This window comes from Ictalurus furcatus, chromosome 18 (genome assembly GCF_023375685.1).
Source record: "Ictalurus furcatus strain D&B chromosome 18, Billie_1.0, whole genome shotgun sequence".
Classification (NCBI taxonomy): domain Eukaryota; kingdom Metazoa; phylum Chordata; class Actinopteri; order Siluriformes; family Ictaluridae; genus Ictalurus; species Ictalurus furcatus.
The window spans coordinates 19,772,396-19,793,599 of NC_071272.1; the positions used below are offsets into that span (position 1 = coordinate 19,772,396).

General features: G+C 36.7%; 1 protein-coding gene across 1 annotated transcript; it reads right to left on the bottom strand.

The window, feature by feature from the left end:
• Positions 1-10,317: 10,317 nt before the first annotated feature.
• LOC128622730 (T-box-containing protein TBX6L-like) lies at positions 10,318-15,380 on the bottom strand. The gene is made up of 8 exons (XM_053649437.1): positions 15,262-15,380; positions 15,011-15,113; positions 14,230-14,394; positions 13,945-14,140; positions 13,829-13,880; positions 13,622-13,713; positions 12,596-12,803; positions 10,318-11,998 (listed from the first exon to the last, which is right to left on the bottom strand). Exons 1-8 carry the CDS (start codon positions 15,378-15,380, stop codon positions 11,587-11,589), a joined length of 1,347 nt encoding a protein of 448 aa, XP_053505412.1. The 3' UTR covers positions 10,318-11,586.
• Between the last annotated feature and the right edge of the window lie 5,824 nt (positions 15,381-21,204).

Here is a 21,204-nt window from a genome sequence, read left to right on the forward strand (position 1 = left end):
CTAGTGAGTGGGTCTCAATGTGACTCCTGTATTTACTTTGCAATTACAATCTTAATATTCCAGCCTTCACACACTTGAAACACTTTTACAGGCTGCTCATGTTCTAATCACATGCAGACACACCAATAGACATGGGCTATACAGACAAAATTGTGATACTGCACAGTATATATCACAGTACTTTTTGTGCCAGTAAAACAATGGATACAAAATCTTAACGTATTTAAACAGGTGGTACAAATATGGTATAAAGACTTGAAGATTTTATCGTGCAAGTCTGTTACTTGTCACAGTGAGTAATGATGCAGTTAGAGTGGTGAAAAATTTAAGCAAGTTGCATTGTCATGTTTGCTGGTTGTCAATCACTACGCTTCTAATTTGTGTCAAACGTGCTCATCACTGCCATCTTTAGTACTTCACGTTGCTGTTAGTGTGACCTCAGTGCGACCCCACGACCAAGTTCAAGTGTCATGGTTACCGGATGTCGTAAATTTCCTGTGTAAGCTTGAAACATACAGCCACGTTTCCAGCCACAAATTAAATATGAAATTAGATTTGATACGTTTAATAAATACAAGTAAATTATGCCAAGGTAAATCTACAAATCCAAATGATCAGCTTTGGGAAATTCATCATACCAGGTCTACCTGTGTTTAGTTTAAAGTCTGAGAGAAAAAAAAATGGTTTGGGTTTTTCTCCTTCTTTTATTGTGATATAAACCACATATTGTGTACACATGGTCGTTGATTTGTTTAATTTATACGCCACTACATTTTGGCGACCATGACATCTTTTATTTTTTAAAAAATTTTATATATATATATATATATATATATATATATATATATATATATATATATATAATGCTAGCCAGGTCACATCCACAAAAGCCTAGAGTGATGTTGGAGAGTGTGAACGCAGGATCAGGTCTTCTGCTGCTTTGCCACTTTCGATTCTTATCAATTCTGAATGATAATGCTTTTGAATGATAACGGTGAATTAAACCTCCTATTTTGGTTTTGCTCTCCAAGAAACGGTTTTAGACTCATCTATTTCAGAAGTATTCAAATAATTTAAGTTTTGAAAATGTTTTTTTTTCTTTATTATATTAACAGTATTACTGTGCTATTTTTTTGCATAAGTAGGTAGCCTCACAGTGTCCTTGTACAAAAAAATTGGAAACGTGCCTTTTATTTTCCTTTGATCATTTTTGTGTGTTAATATTTGCCCATCCGTAACATCCATGCTGATACGATCCATCGTGTACAGAGTGAGGAAATAAAATTTACTTCTCTTAACTGGCTCTGGTCTGCTTCTTGTGAATGTAGAGGTGAGTGCTGTGTCCTGGAGGTGGAGACTTCCTTTTCCTCAATGTGGTGCTGTGGTTGGATACGGGAGTTTTGGATGTGGAACAGAACGACAGTTACTCAATCTCTCTGGATTCTTCTTCCCCTTTTTTTTTTTTTTAATTAGCACCAGTCATGAGTCCCCTGAGAAAGGAAGTAATTAGCCAATGTTAATGAAGTGCTAAGAAAAGAAACATGTGCTCTGATGACCTACAGAAACTTCTCAAAGGCAGTTTTTTTTTTTCTTTTTATGCATTTATAGTTTTACAGGAAAGCCCAGTTTTTCTATTGGTTTTTCTTCAGTTGTCGGTTAATGTGCTCTTTATACTTTCCCCATTACCTCAACTTGCTTCCTAGTTTAATGTGAGTGTGATTAAGATTTGCAGTTTGCAAGATGTTAATCTGGTAGCTATAAGCTCCTATTGCTTGTTAGCTGCATTTGCCTTGTAACTTCAGTGCAGAATTACATAAGCAAACCTAGAAACAACAAAAGCTTTGATTTATGATCTTTGTGAAATCTTTGTGATTTCTAACAGTTCATTAATGGAAGACAATTTTCATTAGTGTTATTTATCTTTCTCTATCGATAGACTATCTATCTCTATATATTAAATATATTTATATAGTACATTTATTTGCATACACTCAGTATTGCTTGTATTTCAGTTGTAGTTTATACAGATTTATAACTTGTTCGTTCATTTACACTTAATTTGCTTAGCATTACTTTAATTTACTTATATTTTGTGCTGATAAATTCCTGTGCATTTGTTATTACACTACATTTTTTCTTACAAAGTCAACACAAAAGGCAATTCAATTAAAAAAGAAATCCGTCAAAATGTCATCTTCATAACAGACCTTCACAGCAAGTCAGTGATTATAGACTACATTTTATATATATATATAATATATGTATGTGTACACTACATATTTCTGCATTAAATAACAACACCCTTGTTAGGTTACAATGTGGAACTTCCCTTTGAGTGAGTTGTTATAGAAAGTGTAAATATGGTGGTGTTATATTAAAAGAACTGAGTCATGACTCCGAAGACCATTTTCCTATAATGGCATGTACAAGTGTTCTGTTCCTCATATACCACAGCAATTTCCCAACAACTGCGTTTTTACATTTATTCAATAACAACATCCACTTTTTTAAAAATCCATTTGTAGTTACATTTAATACTTTCTCACCAGCCTCTCTTAAATAGTAAGTGAAAGATTGCATTAATAAAAAAAAAAATCTGCTAAGGTGCTTCTGACCAATCAATAACATTAAGTCTGATTAATAAAATATTTTTTCACTGTGCCTAATTTTTTTAAGTAATTATTTTAAAAGTTATTTCTTTGGATGCCCTATGTTTTGCATCTACAATTCAAATAATTTAGTTTATCTCGATTAAACAACCTATAAACTAACAGGATAGCAGAAAAAAAATTGATGCATTGCCTGGCTGTACTAGTTTTGCTTGTTGTGTATGAGCTGATCTTCAGTTTTCTCTCTTCAGCTCTTTGTGAAGAAGCTGTTTGGAAGTCCAGGCACTGCTCATGTCCCCTAACTGGCAAGGACACAACATGTCAGTGTGCCTCAACTATTTTGGAGACGTTTGTGTAGCAACTGGCGACAGAAAGAGGATATTCATGGCTACATGGGGACTTACACAACAGTTAACCACTGTGATTCTACTTCCTTAGTACAGAACACATTGAAACCAGTGTGAAATACGCAGTTTTATAAATACATTGTACATTAGAATGGTTCAAATGTTTACTTTTTTTGCTCACATATGCGTCCATTAATTTTTTGTTTTGTTTTGTTTGACAAGTTCATACTATTGATGGGAATTCTGGCTCTTTTCCGTGAGTCACGGGAATCGGCTCAGCTAACCAATAAGAACCGATTCTCCCCCCCCCCCAAAGCTATATAATATAAAATCTTACTCTGCATCCTAATTAACAATCCTACGTTAGCATCCAGTTTGCTGTGCATTCGTTATAAGATCTATTTAAATACACGTAAAATTCAGTGGAAGCTCTCGTATCACTTCAGGTTTGCGAATCAGCTCCCAACATGCAACTAAAAGAGCCGTTTCAATGAGTCGACTCGTTCGCGAACAAACGCGTGTCGGATGTCTCGCGCGAACAGGTGCGGATCAGCAGGACGGCGCACGAATGGGGCGGGTGTTGTGTAGAGCTTTATTTTAAATAAAGTTTCTTCATCATTACAAAAAATGCGCATTTATAGTCTGATCTAGAATGCGTACGGGTCGTTTTTCTCATGGTCTACTGAACGTACATAAATACAATTCGGGACCAGTTCAAGGAAAATTTCAACGTATACAGTTCCCCTCTTATCAAACTTTGGTTTGCGCCACAGCTAGAGGCTAAAGTTAGCATGGTGTAGGTTAGGGTTAGTGTAAGTGTAGAGTTGTCCAGTGTGTGAAGCAGAGTTGCTGATGTGGTTGATGTGATATGGCAGACTGTTATCTATACACATGGACAAAAGGACAAAGTTATAGAATATATTGATAAAGTGTCATCAATAAGTGTAACTAACATTCAGACATGTTAATAAAGTACAATCAGTATGTATAACCAACATTTAGGATTATTACTTAGAAGCATAATCTAATAATCAATATTAGTTCACAAGCATAATCTATATGTATGATCAATATTTAGAAGCATAACCTAAAATCACAGAACACTTTAATTAAGTTATATTTTAAGTGTGTATTGAGTTAGATGAAGATTCTTTGTCTTACTGCATGGTCATTGTTTTTCTTTATTGTCCTGCACCTTTCTGCACAGCAATAAATTGGCATTAGACATTCTCTGAAACTGCAAATAACCTTGAGGCCGGATACCAATTAAAAAGTTAGGATAGGGCCTCAGGAAGGGACGTAGATATCAGCTAGAATGGCAAATAGAAGCAGACAGAAGCTCACTGAGACATAAGAAGGGAGTGTTGGTCCGAGAAAAACAAAAAACAAAGACTCTGAGTGAAACCCTTTTTTTTTCTTTTTTTTTTTTAAAGAAACCTTGTCCTCATAAAACCTTTTTAAGAAAAACAACTAACTGCGCATGAGTCACAAATTTAAGATAACATATAGACATGAATAATCGGGCGGCTGTGGATCAGGTGGTAGAGCGGGTTGTCCAATAATCGTAGGGGTGGCGGTTCGATTCCCGGCCCACGTGACTCCATGTACCGAAGAGTCCTTGGGCAAGACACTGAACCCCAAGTTGCTCCTGATGGCAAGTTAGCACCTTGCATGGCAGCTCTTTTACCATTGGTGTGTGTGTGAATGGGTGAATGAGACACAGTGTAAAGCGCTTTGGATAAAAACGCCATATAAGTGCAGACCATTTATAATTAATTGTGGTGAAGAAGATTGGTCTGTTTTTAATGAGAAAATGTAAAACCCCACCTAAGATGAGTTCACTGTGGAGAAAGATATAAAAATGGCTGTGTGATTGCATAATTTAGATTTTCTGCAGACTGTCTCACGTTATTGTTTCGATAAAGTTTGACATACTTTTTGACATCTACAAACCCTCTGTCTCTGATGTTTTTGTTAGGCTGGAAAGATTGTTTTCCATGACAAAGTCACAGAAAACCCCCCAGCTCCAATCATTTTGGTGTCACTCAGCGGTGATAACTCTTTTCAGGGAAAAGTCGATAATGCATGCTCAAAAAGTCGAGGTCGCCAAATGACATCATAGGCTAGTTTGCATATGTTGAATTTGTTTACCAAAACCTGTTACATGAAAAAGGAAGATTTTCTGAAGACATTTAAAATAGAATTGTGTAGAGTTTTATCAATACAGAAAATAATCAATTGTAACTTATTTCTTAAAGAAAGAATTGATCTTTGGTCATGGTGTAATAGATAGTTGCCCCTGAAACTATGCCCCTGAGCATGGCCCAGACATTACACGTGACACTCAGCATTGGCCCTCATCAGTTTGTGTATACTGATCATGTGAAATGATGCAGAAACTCTGAGCTGAACTGCATCAAGGTTGCACTTGTTGGTTTCATGATGGTTTCACACTTTACCACAGGCAAGCTCCTTAGTGCAGCTTTTTCTCGGAAGCCCTGAGGGGGAGTAATGTGATGAAAGGCTTGTTGTAAATAACAGATGCAAGGTTATTCCCTGCCTTTTAGATGTTTTTATTTTTGGGTTTTGGTGGTTTGAGGGTTCTTCATATCTGGAGGACAATTGGGTATTTCCCAAAATATGATTAAAATCATAATATGACAATATGTGGGGGTAAAAAAACTTAACTCTAATTTCACAAATTGAAGGTATGTATACACAGGGTAAAATGATTTCTGGTAAGCCTTTGTCACAGAATCTCCAGCATTATTATCATGTTCACTTGCAAAGGTAAGGTTTTTCACTTCATCTTTGTCAATGTTGCCAAGACTAACCTTCATAATATCAAAAAATAAAACCTTTGTGGAAGAATTCATTCACAGCTGTCAGGGTATGGTAGCATTAGCTGCTTCTAACATTGATGATGAATAGTTAGATATAAAGTTAATTACTATTTTTTCATATTTGCCATATTTCAGTTTATTTCCATTAATTGCTTTACAAAATTATATAATTGTGGATAGGTGAAATAGTTAATGCACTTTTTTAATGTTAGCTAGCTGTATTTCCAGTTAACTGACAGCCGATTTAACACTCATAGTGAGAATGACGAGTGTGTTTGTTCGGTTTTAAATGTAGTCGACAGTGAGGTGGTAGTCAGAAATACTTATTAATGAAGAGAAATGAAGAACCACACAAACCTAAAGTTAAATGCCACTGGTTGGCTTGAGATTCTGTCAGATTAGCTTCATTCAGGTAGCGAACCATTCATACTCAGTTTATTTGTCCTCTAAACTCTACTTGCGCCAATATTTTAAGCTGGTTCTCTCATTTCACTGCAGTAATTATTATTTTGTTCTCATAAATGGTATCTGATTCCATTTGGATTTTTTTCAATGTGTTGTAAAGGAAGTAAATTTACCCTGTGAAGGCTACTTCTTGTATCAAAAACTCGAGAAATGTGAAAACGGCCCATTAAACTTTGCCTGCTGTAGGTTCTGATGAACTCAGTGCTTACATAACATTATCTTTTCCTTTCAGTTAAAATGTCACTCTGTCACTAATTGTCACTGTTATTATAATACTACTACTACTACTACTACTACTACTAATAATAATAATAAACCCTTTAATATTACTATTAATAAAGGAACCATGCTAAAATGACACATAAGATATTTTGGTCAGCTACTCCAGAGTCAAAGTGTCTTAGTGGTCAGCACATTCATCTCACGCCTCTATGGTTGGCAGTTCGATTCCTGCCATGACCCTGTGTGTGCAGAGCTTGCATGTTCTCTCTGGGCTGCGGGGGTTTCCTCCAGGAACTCCGGTTTCCTCCCCCAGTCCAAAGACATGCATGGAGGGCCGATTTGCATGTCCAAAGTGTCCATAGTGTATGAATGGGTGTGTAAATGTGTATGTGAGTGTGCCCCGTGATGGATTAGCACTCTGTCCAAGCTGTATCCCACCTTGTGCCCCACACTCCCTGTGATACGTTAGTTACCTGTGTGGAGCGACAACAAGAGAATTGTTTACTTCTACTTTTGAGTTGTTGGGGGTTTTTTTTTTTATTCTATGTTAAATTGTAGGCATATATCATAGTATTTGTGCCACATTCAACTTTACTGCATATTGTCTCTTGTTTGTTTAAATGAGAAACAGCTATGTAGAGATCCAAATGGGCAGCCTGCATTAAACTTGATGAAAAGATAATATAAAGTAAACGACAGTTTTCGCACTTCTTTACAATCCTGATTTCTTCCATTTGGCAGAAGTTACTAAACACCATTCAGGTTCATGATCCCCAAAACACCTCCTTCTCAGATTTGTTACTCGGCTGCTAAATGTGGGTTTTATGAGGTGGTTCAGGGTTTGTAAGTGTTGTTCAGTAGTTATAAAGGAATAGTCATCACAAAGCAGTACAGGATTTTGCCGAGGTTTTATTTGGTGATTGTTGCGGCCAAAAATGCTTGATTTTGCTGCAGCTTTTTTCAAAATTTGCAATGCAACTTTGTGTGCTTGAATTGGCAAAATTGCAATAACACAATTTTTTTTAGCACAGTCTTTTGCAGTGATGTTTGTTTGTAAATGAGTCCTTTTAGCTGTACTCGTGTTTGATGTGAATCAAAGGTGGCTTTGGCTGAATGCGTGTTTTGATGACGTTAGGTGACGCGTCTTGGCCCAAATCTGCAGAAAATCTGCAGTATTTTTGAAAAATTGCAAGCTCCTCCAAATATTGCGGAGTTTGCTTGATTTTGCGTTCATTTCTGTGATTGCAAAATCGCAAAATCCTGGAGGGACTGACAAAGAGACCTCAAACATATAAAACATATCTTTTTAATTTGGCATTTAATTGAGGGAGCTCTGGTTTTGGTCTTTATGATCTTATTTTATATTTATTTGATTATTTTAAAATTGTTTTGTTTTTTATTTATTTGAATCTTGTTGTTATATATTTCATTTTATTTTAGATCTCCTTACTTTACTTTTTATCTTTACTGTGTTTTTTAAAATTGTAAACTCAAAAAAGTAACAGATTATTATTATTATTATTATTATTATTATTATTATTATTATTATTAAAGTAGTCACGCACTAACATCCACTTTAGGCCCAGTATGTTTTTACTCTTCTAATTTAATTGAAATAATATTTTGTAAGGAACCAAATATTATTTATATAAACGCTTCACTCATTAATCTCATAGTCATTTCTTCCTCATTCAGCAGTTAAACCTTGTGCATAATTCTTGTCATATTGGTCCTATAGTGACAGAAATAATCACCTTCTGAACTCAGGATTCAGCTGTAGCGCTGAACAGGATTTGATGATGAATGAATTTGACTCTTTGAATCGACTCTTTGAATGTTGGGAGCCGACTGACACATCTAAAAGAATAGATGCTTTCACGTTTTTGCTTGAAGTTTGTTTGGCACATGATAACTATTTAGAGATAGTTCGGAGAACGGTGAGATGCATTTTAGCGAGAGGTTTCGACTGCACTCAGACGTCCCAATTCTCCCGGAAGTTCCGGGAGTCTCCCGCGTTTTATAGCGGCTCCTTGACGCCCGCAAATTATATACAATATCCCGGAAATCGATTTGTTTGAGCGCGAGCGAGAGAAAGTTCAATGGTCATTTGTAACGGTAGACGAGCTTTGGAGAAACTGAGAGAGCGAGTGACAGAGCTGGTGAGAGAGTGACGTGGCGCGTCCTGATTGGGCTCTCTTTGTGCTAACTAACCTATCAGATATCTCGGTAGGCGGGCTTTACAGTCAGCCTCTGTCTCTCTAGTTCATCCATTAGTTCGGTTCAGTTTAGTGTCTGCAGCGTCGTGGCAGAGTGTCCAAATAAAATAAAATAAAAGTACAAAACACACTTAAAGCTGGAGGAAATCTGATTCAATGGCATCATTATTGAATCCGTAGTTTTTAATTTATATAAAATACAGTTTTTTCTCTTTGCCTTTTCCCATTTTCAAGCCATTCTTTTCTCCAAAAACAATAATATATAAGAATAATATATTATACTTTTATAAGAATTTTCTAAAATGCCCCTGCAGGTAATGACTAAGGAGAAACTTCCAGAACGTTTTTTTTTTTTTAATTATTATTATTTATTATTATTATTTTTAAAGTGACTAATATACATTATGCAAAAGCACTGAAAACCTCTAGCTATTCATTATTAGCATCTCCAGATTTTCTTGCAAAACATAACTTCAATAGAAACTGATAAATGAGTTAAGCATCAATCAGTTGGCATATTTGTAAACTGTAATCTGGAAAAAAACACGGTCAATCCTAAAGTAAAAACACTAACTTTAAATGACATCATGAAGGACTATTTGACACTTTAACATCTCAGAGACTGCTGGAGTCAAAAAATTTACTTTAAAGATGCTCTGAATGTCTTCAGCAGCAGTGTTATAGGTAGTTCATGTATTTCCCAGTCCTTTCACCATATCCATGCTCCATTTACACATGTTTGGAATTAAACATTTATTGTCATCTACTATGGCAATGAAGTCAGGGCAAGCTGGCAAAGCTCTCACTTGGTCACTGTGGTTTCACCTCAGTCCTCCTACCACCCAGCATTTCATCATGATCTCAAAGTAAAGGAATAGTTTAAATATAAAATCTACACAATTTCTCTCTTAGACCAAATGTAGACAAGACGTGTTTAGTGTCTGAAGTGTGTTTTGTGTTGTACACTTGCCTTGACCAGACTTGGTTTCAGTCACAGTGTTAACTATAAATATCATGCTGCCAAGCTGTGGTTTTATGGCAAGTGCGTTTATTATATTTAGCTGACACTATCATCAAATGTGACTTATAATTGAGACAGGATAAAACCAAGCAGTTGATGGCCAAGGCTCTTGCTCAACGACCCAAAAGTGTGAGAGTGGGGTTGCCAGGATTTGATCTCACAGATTTCTGTTTAGTAGCCCAAGGCCTCAAGCACTGGGCCACCATTTTGTGAGGCACATCTAGATGTGCCGTTTGCTCAGTGTTAAATCCGAAATAACTTATAAGCTATTTAGTCACCTCTCTGCAGATAAATTACATTTGTGGCCAGGGAAACTGTAAATGTAAGGAACTTCTAAACTTATTAGGTGGCCTTTGCTGGATTGGTTTATAATGACAAACACTCAACCACTCCCATCCACACATACTTCTAACAATTACCCAGTGAAGAGAAGGTCCTCATTTTGTCTCTCATTTAGGATCTAACACCAAACTTCTCAGTACTACCAGCCACTTTCTTTCACGCTCACCCCTATACTTTATATCACCTCTCTGTTACGATTACACACTTGTGTAAAACTGTTTCATAGAGAAGCAAAGTGAACAAAATAAAATGTATTTATGTTCATCTTCCAGGTCAAAATCTTCCTGAAATACTGATATACACAAAAATTTGTGCCACTAATATTAATATTTATAACAGCTGATGCCACCAAAATTCTTCTAGTAAATTGTGTCCAATTGTCGGCCATTTTGCCAAGACCAGGATTCTATCTACTTGAATAAAATGTTAATGTAAATACTAACTGAGCTGGGCTGAAAATAACACGAAAAAAAACGCACTTGTTTCAAGTTGCTAAAGTAGCAAAGCACCCTATTTCAGCGCATGCGTCAGTGTAAGAATCTAATAGGCCAAGCGTTTTAGTGTGTCTTAGCACTAGTGTCTTACCCTAAAAGACGATTGGCTATTTTTATTGGAGGGGCGGGACTTATGTAATGCGCTTCCTCGTTCATATTGTAAGCAGTGAGCGGTTTCTACTCAAACTGAGGATGGTTTTGATAGACGGTTGTAAAGATAAATAAGTAAAGTAAGGAAAATTACACCCAAAGTCTGAAAATTGTTAATATGCATAAATATTGTCATTCCACTTTACTGCTGATTTAAAAAAAAAAAACAACAACCATGGCATATCCAAGTAAATATCTTAATCAAGCACTGTACTGTATAAGGAGCGATATAAAATCACATAAAATTCTGAAAAACTGAACTAATCTGTAGCATATGGTTATGTAATGTCATAACATGATAATAAAAAAATAGATATATAGGATGAAACCAGATAATATGGAACACAGAAAATTGTTTACTTCATTGTTGTTAAAAAAAAATTCACAAAATTTATTTCTATAATTGATAAAACTTTACATTGGATTTAATAGGAAGAAATAACATGATGGCACTGACATGACTTCTCTCAGGGTCAATAAAAACTTAAAAAAAAAAAAAAAGCTGATAGAGTAATTTAATTACGCATCCTATAAAACGTAGTAACATCAATTTACAGTATTAACATTAATAATTTGTCTACTGCACCTTGTCCAATGTATAATATTTCCATTCAGATACATGGGGCAAATAATTCTAGAAGTCTATCTTAATTAAGTCATAAGCAAGTGTAGGCTCATTTTAAATCACACACAACCACACAATGTGGTTTGCTTCAGCCCGTTTAAACCAGTCATTTATTCTGTGATGTATTAGGCTGTATTTGTTAGTTTTCGGTGTCTGAATCAAGCACGAAAATAAAAAGTTCTTCTCCACCTATTCCTTTGCCATGCTAAAATTTTTCTGAAGGGGTAGTCTTTTCATTTTCTGGCCCATTCCTTAGCAAGAGTAGGCGAACAGAGAGTACTGACTCCACTCTGTCATATTGCTCTGGTGATATCCGGAGGGATGGATGCTGTGCTCTGACATCAGGTGATGTGGGTGTGGCTGAGGGTAGGTGGAGCTTGAATACTGCCCTGCTAAAGCTCCACTCCAGTGGCCTAAAGGCTGCTCCATGTTATAATGACCGTACAGAGGCATTCCTGGGCTGGCTTTGGCACACCCTCCAATGTTGCTGGTCATGGAGAAGTCCAGCGCTTTACTCTGAGAACCTAGACTCATGGATGGAAGACATCTGGAGAGCTCCTGCTCAGGAACAGTTGCCATGTCGGTAGATCGGGACTCAAAACCGTGGCAATCAGTTTGGGCATCTGTGCAGGTCGGTGAGGACATCCTCCCAAACTCCTGAGTTCTGCAGGGAAACAAGAATACAGAATTAAACAAAATGTCTAAATGGGCAACTCTGTTATAGTAAATATACTGAGTTACGGGGTGGCGTGATGAAGCAACGTTACTGTTACTACCCTGATTATTTTCCTATAACAGCATGTTTTATTCCTAAGTTTATAGTTACATTTAATATTGTGGAGCGTTACAGCAGCTATAAATTAATTCCTTATAGTCATTCTTTCAGCAGCCTTTTTTCTCGCTCTCTTTTTTCTCTCTCTTGAAGTTAAGATTAAAATTGCATCTTGTCATGTTACCAAAAAACACAAAGCGTAAAATCCTGAAGACCTGTTTGGTATCTTGTTGGAGCATCATTAAAGTGTTGATGTAGTTTAGGATTGCATCCTAAACTACATCAGCAAGTCTGTGAGAAGCCACTGATTGACATTTTTGTGCAATACCAGACCTTTTTTTGTGCAATATCAGTTACTTGTTAGCCACATTAGCTGTGTCATAAGACACCAAACTTGCCTTGGCTGATTGATTACATTTGGAGGGAAAATGTCCACATTGTGTGATTAATAATGGATTAATAATGGATGACGGATATCAGATAACATACCTGTGCGGTTGGTAGTTGGCCTGTCCTGGAACAAGCTGCTCTGAGTTTGTGTAGTCCATGGCCCCCCCCTCAGTTTGCAGACTTTGGCCAGGGTCCTGCTCTCCTCCCCATGGGGATATGTGCTCATCCTGGGTCATCGGCACTTCTTTGGAAAGCATCAGGCTTTCTGAATCCTCTCTGTGAGGGTCATATGGAAGCCTTGGCACATCTATAGGTGACAAAAATGAAATACAGATTAACTCCATCATTTAACCAATCAAAATAAAACACATCCACAGAACTGGTGCATCCATGGCAAGTTTTATGTATTTATTTATTTTAAATTACTGTAACTTAAAGATCATGCCATCACCTGTGAAACCAAGAATCTGTGTGTGTGTGTGTGTGTGTATATATATATATATATATATATATATATATATATATATATATATATATATATATATATATATGAATTATTTTTTATTTTATGACTTCTACATAATCAAGTCTGTACAAAAAAAAACCATTTTAGTTGCTTTTTTCTAAAAAAAAAAAATTGTGTTTTTTAGCACAAAATTAAATGTTACAGAAAAAATTTTGTATGCCATTAAAGAAAGCAGCATATTACGTAAGAGACCACTTTTCAGACAAAAAACACAATGAAGGCTGCTGGGTTTTGCTGCAAAAAGTCTTCATAAGAACTGTGGCTGGTTCTGCAAGATGCTCAATAAAACTTACCAGCTAATTTCCTTATAAAACTGCTCAAATTGTACCGGAGACTACTATTTTTATTATTTATTTTTTAGTCACACCAAATATTGGCTTTGTTTCATTTACTACTGTTTACTGCACTTTATGGAATTTTTTTTTTCAAATGTAGAAACATTTATTTTCTTAATTCTGAAGGCATCTTTACTCTACAGCATTACTTTGCATGCTCTATAGCATTTTCTTTTGCACAGTACTGTGTGTGTGTGTATATATATATATATATATATATATATATATATATATATATATAAAATACAAAATTCGGGTAATCACCTTGGAAACATCTGAGCTCTGGCTCCTTGTCTGAAGACTTTGTTTTCTTCACTGAACTCTCTAAACACAGTTGACTTTTCTGAGCTCTGTGTCTGCAACAGAAGGGAATGCAATTACGTTGTTTTTTTTTTTTGGTTTTTTTTTTTTTAAAAACTTTTTTAAACCTCTTTCCAGCTGACCAAGCTTTCTTTTAAGCTTCCACTTCACCTTTTGCCATGGGTTCCTTCTTCTCGGAAGCCCTTTGCAAATGGGTTATGGTCTATCTTCAACTTGGTGATCTTTGAGAAAGAAACGGGTTCTAGTAAACAAAAAGGTTCAAATACAAGAACAAGTAATGTGTTCAGGGTTCCGTGTATCATTGATAGAACTGACCTTGGTGTTCTGGTAGACCGTGACTGCTGTGAAAGTGGTTTCAGGGAATGTGAAGGTTTGGAAGACGCTCCATCGCACGCTATAAAGGTCGTCAGCCTGCACCACATGGAAGCGAGGCTGGTAGCGGTGCATTGAATGCAGAATGATCTAGGTGAAAATGGAGTTAGACCATGAGTCAAATCCAAAAACTAAAACAAACGACACAAAACTGGTAGCACAACATACAATATTCTTACATGGCCTCTCTGGTCCAGTGGGTGGTTGGTGAGCTTCAGCTTGAGAAAAGAAATGGGCTGCTTCACCCAATGACTACCCAAAGCAGGAGAATCTGGATGGACGTATGTTCTACACGGAGGCTGTGGCTCTGCTTTTCCCGCCACCTCCCACCGCTCATTATTCCACTGTAGGAGAGGGGATGTTCAATTTTAGCAAAATATAAACAAAATAAAACACATTCTGCTTAAAGTGTTCTTTTTGCTTATATATATATATATATATATATATATATATATATATATATATATATATATATATATATATATATATATATATATAGTTTCTGCTTCTATATTTTACAGACAACAAATGGCTGTAGGACACGCACACCCACACACACACACACATACACACACGTCTGAGAGGGTGACCTTATGTAAAGTGAGCCTTACATAGACCTTGATTGCTCTACTGGAAGACATTACGGGGGGAGTGGAGGGGAATTGGACTTGATTGGACCCCTAACTGAGGGAAGAAAAACAGGAAGTGATAATAGCCTTTGATATTCACACTTTGCAGTGATTGGCACTCCACAGGAGGACCACCGTCTGCACTCACAAATGGTTCTGGGGGTTGTTTTTGTCTTGTTTTGTTCCTGTTTTAAGCATCTTGTTTATATAAAATGATTCCCAAAGTAATCTAGCTATCCATGCTAACCTGCAGGCTTATAGCGTCTCCATAGCAACCTGTTTTTTGTATGTTTACAGCAATGATTAAACTTTGACTGCTTTTTTTGCTTACCTTGTACCTGGAATTGTCCACCGGGATCATGTCCACCATGATGACGTACTTGGCGTAGGGCACAAGACCAGACACACTTACGTTACAATATGGAAACATCCTCCTAAATTACAATTGAAAGATACACATCATGTTAATCAGAATCTCCACAAATCTTTTCAGTTGATTCTATGATTATTTAGCAGCTTTTAAGGGTCAGATTGGTTCAACTGCTTGGTTTTTTTTTTTTTTTTTTTTTTTTATCTCATTACCTGCCAGATTTAGTGATGACCATTTCAGTCCCAATATCATGAAAGGATTTCCAGAGCTCTGAATATTCCAGTTTCATCCTCATGTTCCCCTGTTGGTAAGACTCAGTTGGGTGAGCCATCGAGGGCGATGCAGACATTGTAGATGAACGTCTCAGGTCTGTAATAAGCGTTATATAAATGTTATGTACTAAAATAACACTGCACATCAATAATGAATGTCACGCAAGGTCAGAAAATCTGATTATATATACTGATTATCTCACCTGAAAAAAAACAACAACTCACCTGCCATTTGCTCCATTTTAAGATTCTTCAGAGCAGCTTGAGTTGATAAGTTACACCGGCTGTTAAAATATCTTTATATGATCTCTGTGATCTTTATCCTCAGTTGGAGACATCCATAAATCACAGGGGGAAGAACTGTAAAAAATAACCTTAAAATCATGCACAGGACCTCAGTTGTAAGTTGACCAACAGGTAAAAACAATGACAAAATGCCTCTGGCTTGGCTCAACCTTGAGTTTAAAGACATTGACCAAGTGGGCGGGGCCTCACAGGGTCCATATCTATGTGTGTGTGTGTGTGTGTGTGTGTGTGTGTGTGTAGGGTGGGAACACAAAAGTGAGAGGGTCTATTAGCATACTTTGAAGTGCTCTATTAGCACCGGGGGTCAGTGTGTGTGTGTGTGTGTGTGTGTGTGTGTGTGTGTGTCTCTCTCTCTGTCTGTCTGTCCCTGTGTGTGTGTTTTGGGGGGGGGGGGTTGTTGGGGGTTGTTTAGGGGTAGAGCAGCAGGAAGAGGTGAGTCACGGATCAAAAGGAGCCTGATGTGCCCACACATGCCTCATGTTTCAATCACTCCTAAGACTGTTATATAAAAATAATGTTCCCCACCAGTCATTACAACAAAAAGCACAGCTTCACTGTATTACTTTAAATTTAAACTCATGTAAAAGTAAAGAAATTTTAGCAAAGCTAAAGCAAAGCTGCTTTCAAAAATAATCATGTGTAACTTAACCGTAAAATAACCGTAAAACGTACTATAAAAAGCAGTAAACAACAAGAAACCCAGTAGATTGATTGTTGCAATCCACTTTTTACTGTACCATAATATTATCTTATTTAAATAATTTTTAAATCAAAATGAAGTGACAAAACTTCATATCTCCTCATAAAAATGACATTTTAAAAGTCTAATTTGTTAATTCAAACATCACCAAACCCGTAAGCTATTTGTATAGGTTTCTCTTACATTAATTTTTTTTTTAATAAATATTCCACAGAACAGCATATTATTAAAAAATTAAATCACAGCAAAAACATCACAGCAAAAACATAAGCAAATCTGATATTTCTCATTATGGGATTAATATAAAAACACTACACGACTAACTTATTTCTACACTTTTGTACTAAGTCATGAAACCTAAAGTAATGTAATGAGGTGAAATCGTCTCTCTGTACTGACATACTGCTTACAAATTTTGCTTATTTAAAAAAAATTAATCTCTGATTGAAGTAATCTGCCAGTGCAGTAAAACTACAGTCTTTCATTTAATAAGAACTGTCATTATTTAGGGTGACTAAACATATAATACTTTTATCATAATGCAATATGAGTTTACAAGTTCACAAATGTATTGAGTGAAATTTCAACAGCTGGGTACATTGGTTTGATTATGTTTTTTTTTTTTTAAATAAATGAATAAGAAAGTAATTAATTGCTTAAAATGTTACCCAAATGTAATAAAAAATAATAAATAATTGTTTTCTATGTCATCTGATCTTTTGCCTTTTATTAATAATGGTGCAGGACATGACAATTGTATTTATCTTCCAACAGATATCATGTGTCTCTTTACCTCCCTCTTCCTGAATGGTACATGAGGGGTATCTCTTATGTGAGTCATGCTCACGAACTCACACACATTTGAATTCCCTTCTCCTCAGATCGGCCCTGTTTGTGTTTGTGTATTGAGTTCTGTCTGGCCTTGACAATGGGGAGATGGGCCTCTTAATCCTATCAGCACATGGAGCCATGACGGCACACAGCTCTTTAGCTCTTAAGGGACGGCCAATTAGCAGCCAGTTGATGCAGGACGTGGTGGTGTGGGGGGTGGAGGTCTACAGGAAGCTCAGTCCAGCTTCTGTGATGTCCCATGAGGACATGGTCATGGTCTGGAGTGGCCTGTCTTAGGGCCATACACATGCTAAGTACTCAGATGGTGCAGAGATGGAGGGACATTCGCACACATTCAGCACATCCTCTCAGCCTTTCAGCCGAAAATCAAATCATTGCCATCAGTTTTCATTCATCCTGTAGGACAGCATCAAGATAGTTCAGCAGGAAAAAATTAAAGAAGTAATTTGGACTACACTGAAATTTACAGTGCTCACAGATGCTGTATGAGATTTCAAATAAAAGATCAATAATAACAAATAAACCAAAAACAATGTAAAAAAAAAGTTAACATTAAAAGGTTGCCATGGTTATATTTAACATAATCCTACACAGAGACTGTATAGACATGTTTTTCTGTTTGTGAGCTAACAAGTAATGAAAGTTTATAACCCACAGTTTAACATCATGCAAGCTGGAGGTTTAAATTATTACACATCGTTTGGCTCCGTAATATCAACCAAATATAAACCCTTTTAAATGACAGCAAATAATAATTAAAACGTGACCTATATGGTCATCTGTATCACTTCTAAAGTTCTGCCTTCAAATTTCAGTCCACGCCCACCATTTGTCTGATGCTGAAAAAGTGCTACAGCTACAACTGTTTTTTTTTTTTTTTTTTTTTTTTAAATCTCTGTGGCTCTGTCCTTTTGTCCATGTTTATACATAACAGTGTCATACAGACCACATCACTGTCTGAGATGCTTAATAACTTCACAAAACCAATTGAGGAGACACCATTGTGGGGGGATTTACAAACAAATATTTAATACACCATGCAAAACCATGGTGGCTACAAGCTTCCACTATGTTTTGGTAATGTTTTTTTTGGGTTGAACTTTTCCTTTAAAGGCATGTACAAGGCAGGTTTGGTGTCTCTCTCTCTCTCTCTCTCTGTGTGTGTGTGTGTGTGTGTGTGTGTGTGTGTGTGTGTGTGTGTATGTGTGTGTATGTGTGTATGTGCATGGATGTGCATCTCTGGACAGGACAGAACACTTACCCTGGATGAATCACATTTCAAGCAGAAACACCCTATAGACACCCTGAATCATACAGGATATAAATATTAAAAAGTTGAGATATTTGATTGAAATATAAAAGTATGTCCACCCCCAAACAGACCACAGTATCTACAGAAATCATACAAATCTCTCTCTCTCTCTCGCTCTCTCTCTCTCTCTCTCTCTCTCTCTCTCTCTCTCTCTCACACACACACTACAATAGATAAATAGCTAGCTAGCTAGACAGATAGATTTTCATTGTCATTGTTTTATTGTTTAAGAAAGGAATTCCACAGGCACCAACTCATCCCAAAGGCATGGCTGCTTTCCATCAGTATGTCATCATACCCTGAAGCATTTACTTAAAACAGTTCACTTTAAAGTACATCACTCTAAAGTGTACTTTATATCCTACCCCAACTTGCATCAGCCCCCATCTTTTGCGCAGACAAATAAAATGCATGTTAAAAGGTAGATGGCAAGGAAAGTGGGTGTACAGAGTAGTGTGTCAGTTCAGTGAGTCAGATCACATGTCTCAACTCCCCAAATGGCTCATTTAAAACAAAAAACAACCAACAGTGTTAGTCTATGCCTATTGAGCACCTTGTGATTATCAAACTAACATTATAGGCTACTTTAGTTTATTAAACACACCCAGGAAGGTTCTATACAGTGCCCGTATTCACCCCCTTGAACTTTTCCACATTTTACAACCTGGAATTGAAATGGACTTAATTGGGATTATATGTCATTTGTCTACACAAAATAGCCCATAGTATTGACTCTGGGAGAAACATCAACATAGTTTGGAAAAATTATTTACACAATTGGTTGACTGGAGTCGACCCAAGTGCAATGTGATCTCAATATAAATTCATGGAAGGCACCAGAGTTTGTTTGAGAACATACAGCATCATGAAGATCAAGGAGCTATCAAAACAACGACAAAGTTCTGGGAAAGTATTGGGGGGATGGGATAATCCACAAAACATCAATAAATCCAATATTTAAAAATATAAGAGGAGGCTGTCTATCAAAAGTCAGCACTCAGGTAAAGATTAAACAGAAAACAAAGTCTTGAATGAATTTCTTTTAACCATGATTAATATTAAACCTACATAAGGGCACAAAGTACAGTTTCTCTGTTGAAAAATTCATAAACGTAATGCGTCTATTATTGTACAAATAAGCTACTAAAAAGGTTTGTGTTTAAATGCAATAACCCATCAGTTCATCCTTTAATGGGCTCACAAAATCGGGCCCATGTTACTTGCTACTTTTCTCAATCCGTCTGTTCAGTGTTTGAACATAAGCAACAGCTGAACCTGTTGAGGCAGAAGAAACCTGTGGTCTGGAATTCACTCTACACCTGAGGGCATGAATCTCACCTCCATTCAGAGCACAAATCATCTCTCACCATCCAACACACGAGCGCTTGCTGGATTGGAGCAGCCCCCCCCCACAAACAAACAAACAAACAAACAAACAAACAAAAAGCTCTTTTAAATGACTGCATAGGCATGCATTATTTGTGTAATCATTTTTACATCCGTTCAGGTTTTGCTGTGCATCTTTATCATGTGCAATGAGCTTTCCCATCTTTCATCAATTAAAAAATATAATAAAATAAAATAAAAATTGACACCAGAGCATCATTAATGTCTCCAGGGACTTGATGTTCAGTCTCTGCATGTGAAATCTGTAAATCCATAAAGGTAGACATTACTTACTGAATGTGTGGAAAAAATGACGCTGAAAAGTGACATTCAATTTATATAGCAAATCACAGATTCACAAAACTGACGATACATTGCATTTGCATTTGGTACAGTTTTGCTATTACATGTTTAAGAGAATTGAAGGGAGCAGAATTTCTATTTGTGTACAGTTATGGCATCCTTATTTGTACTGTTGTAGGAAAATGCTTATATGCGGTGGTAGTCAGGCTTTTTGGATCAAATATTTACTGACAAGGGTCAGTAAATAAAATAATTCAGAAGTGATTTTATGTTTTTAATTAAAGATCGTTTGAATTGACACTTTCAACTCTCTGGTCTAAGAACTCGTGTAGGCCTACTCTGGGGTAATCTGCCAGATGAGCACCAGATGGCAGTGTAGGGATGAAGGAAATACTTAACTCGACATTCCTGTGCTGCTTCATATGTCTAGCAAGTGTTTGTACTCCTAATAGAGGAGCTTATGAACCGTTTCAATCATCTGTCCATTGTGAACATGCTCGACTTTAGCATGAAGAGTTTGGGTTTTGGCATCACTTTTGTTTAGTAGCATATATTTCAAGCCTTATTATTTTCTATTGTTGAGCATGGATGCATGTGTACCTATAAAAGTGTGTGTAAACCTTTATTAGCTATGCAAAGCTCTCAATAAGAACTATAAATAAGCATCCCTACATAATGTATAAGGCCCTAAAGTGATCCTGCAGTTGGGCTGATGCCCAGTGAGAGTGTTTGGTTCTAACATTATCTTTTTCCGATGACAGAAACCTTACAAACAGACACACACACATAATGCACACGCACACACACACACACACACACACACACACACACACACACACACACACACCTGTTTTCTTCAATTGTTGTAACTATATAACCTGATCTGCCTCTAATTGTGGTGTTGGTGGTTTGCCAGCTTGGTTTTGGGATGGTCTGATAGAAAGCTGTGTTGGAGAGGTGCAGGCGTGCTGAGGCGACACTGCAGCACTGTTGGGTGGGACGGCGGCCAGACTGAACCCTGAGA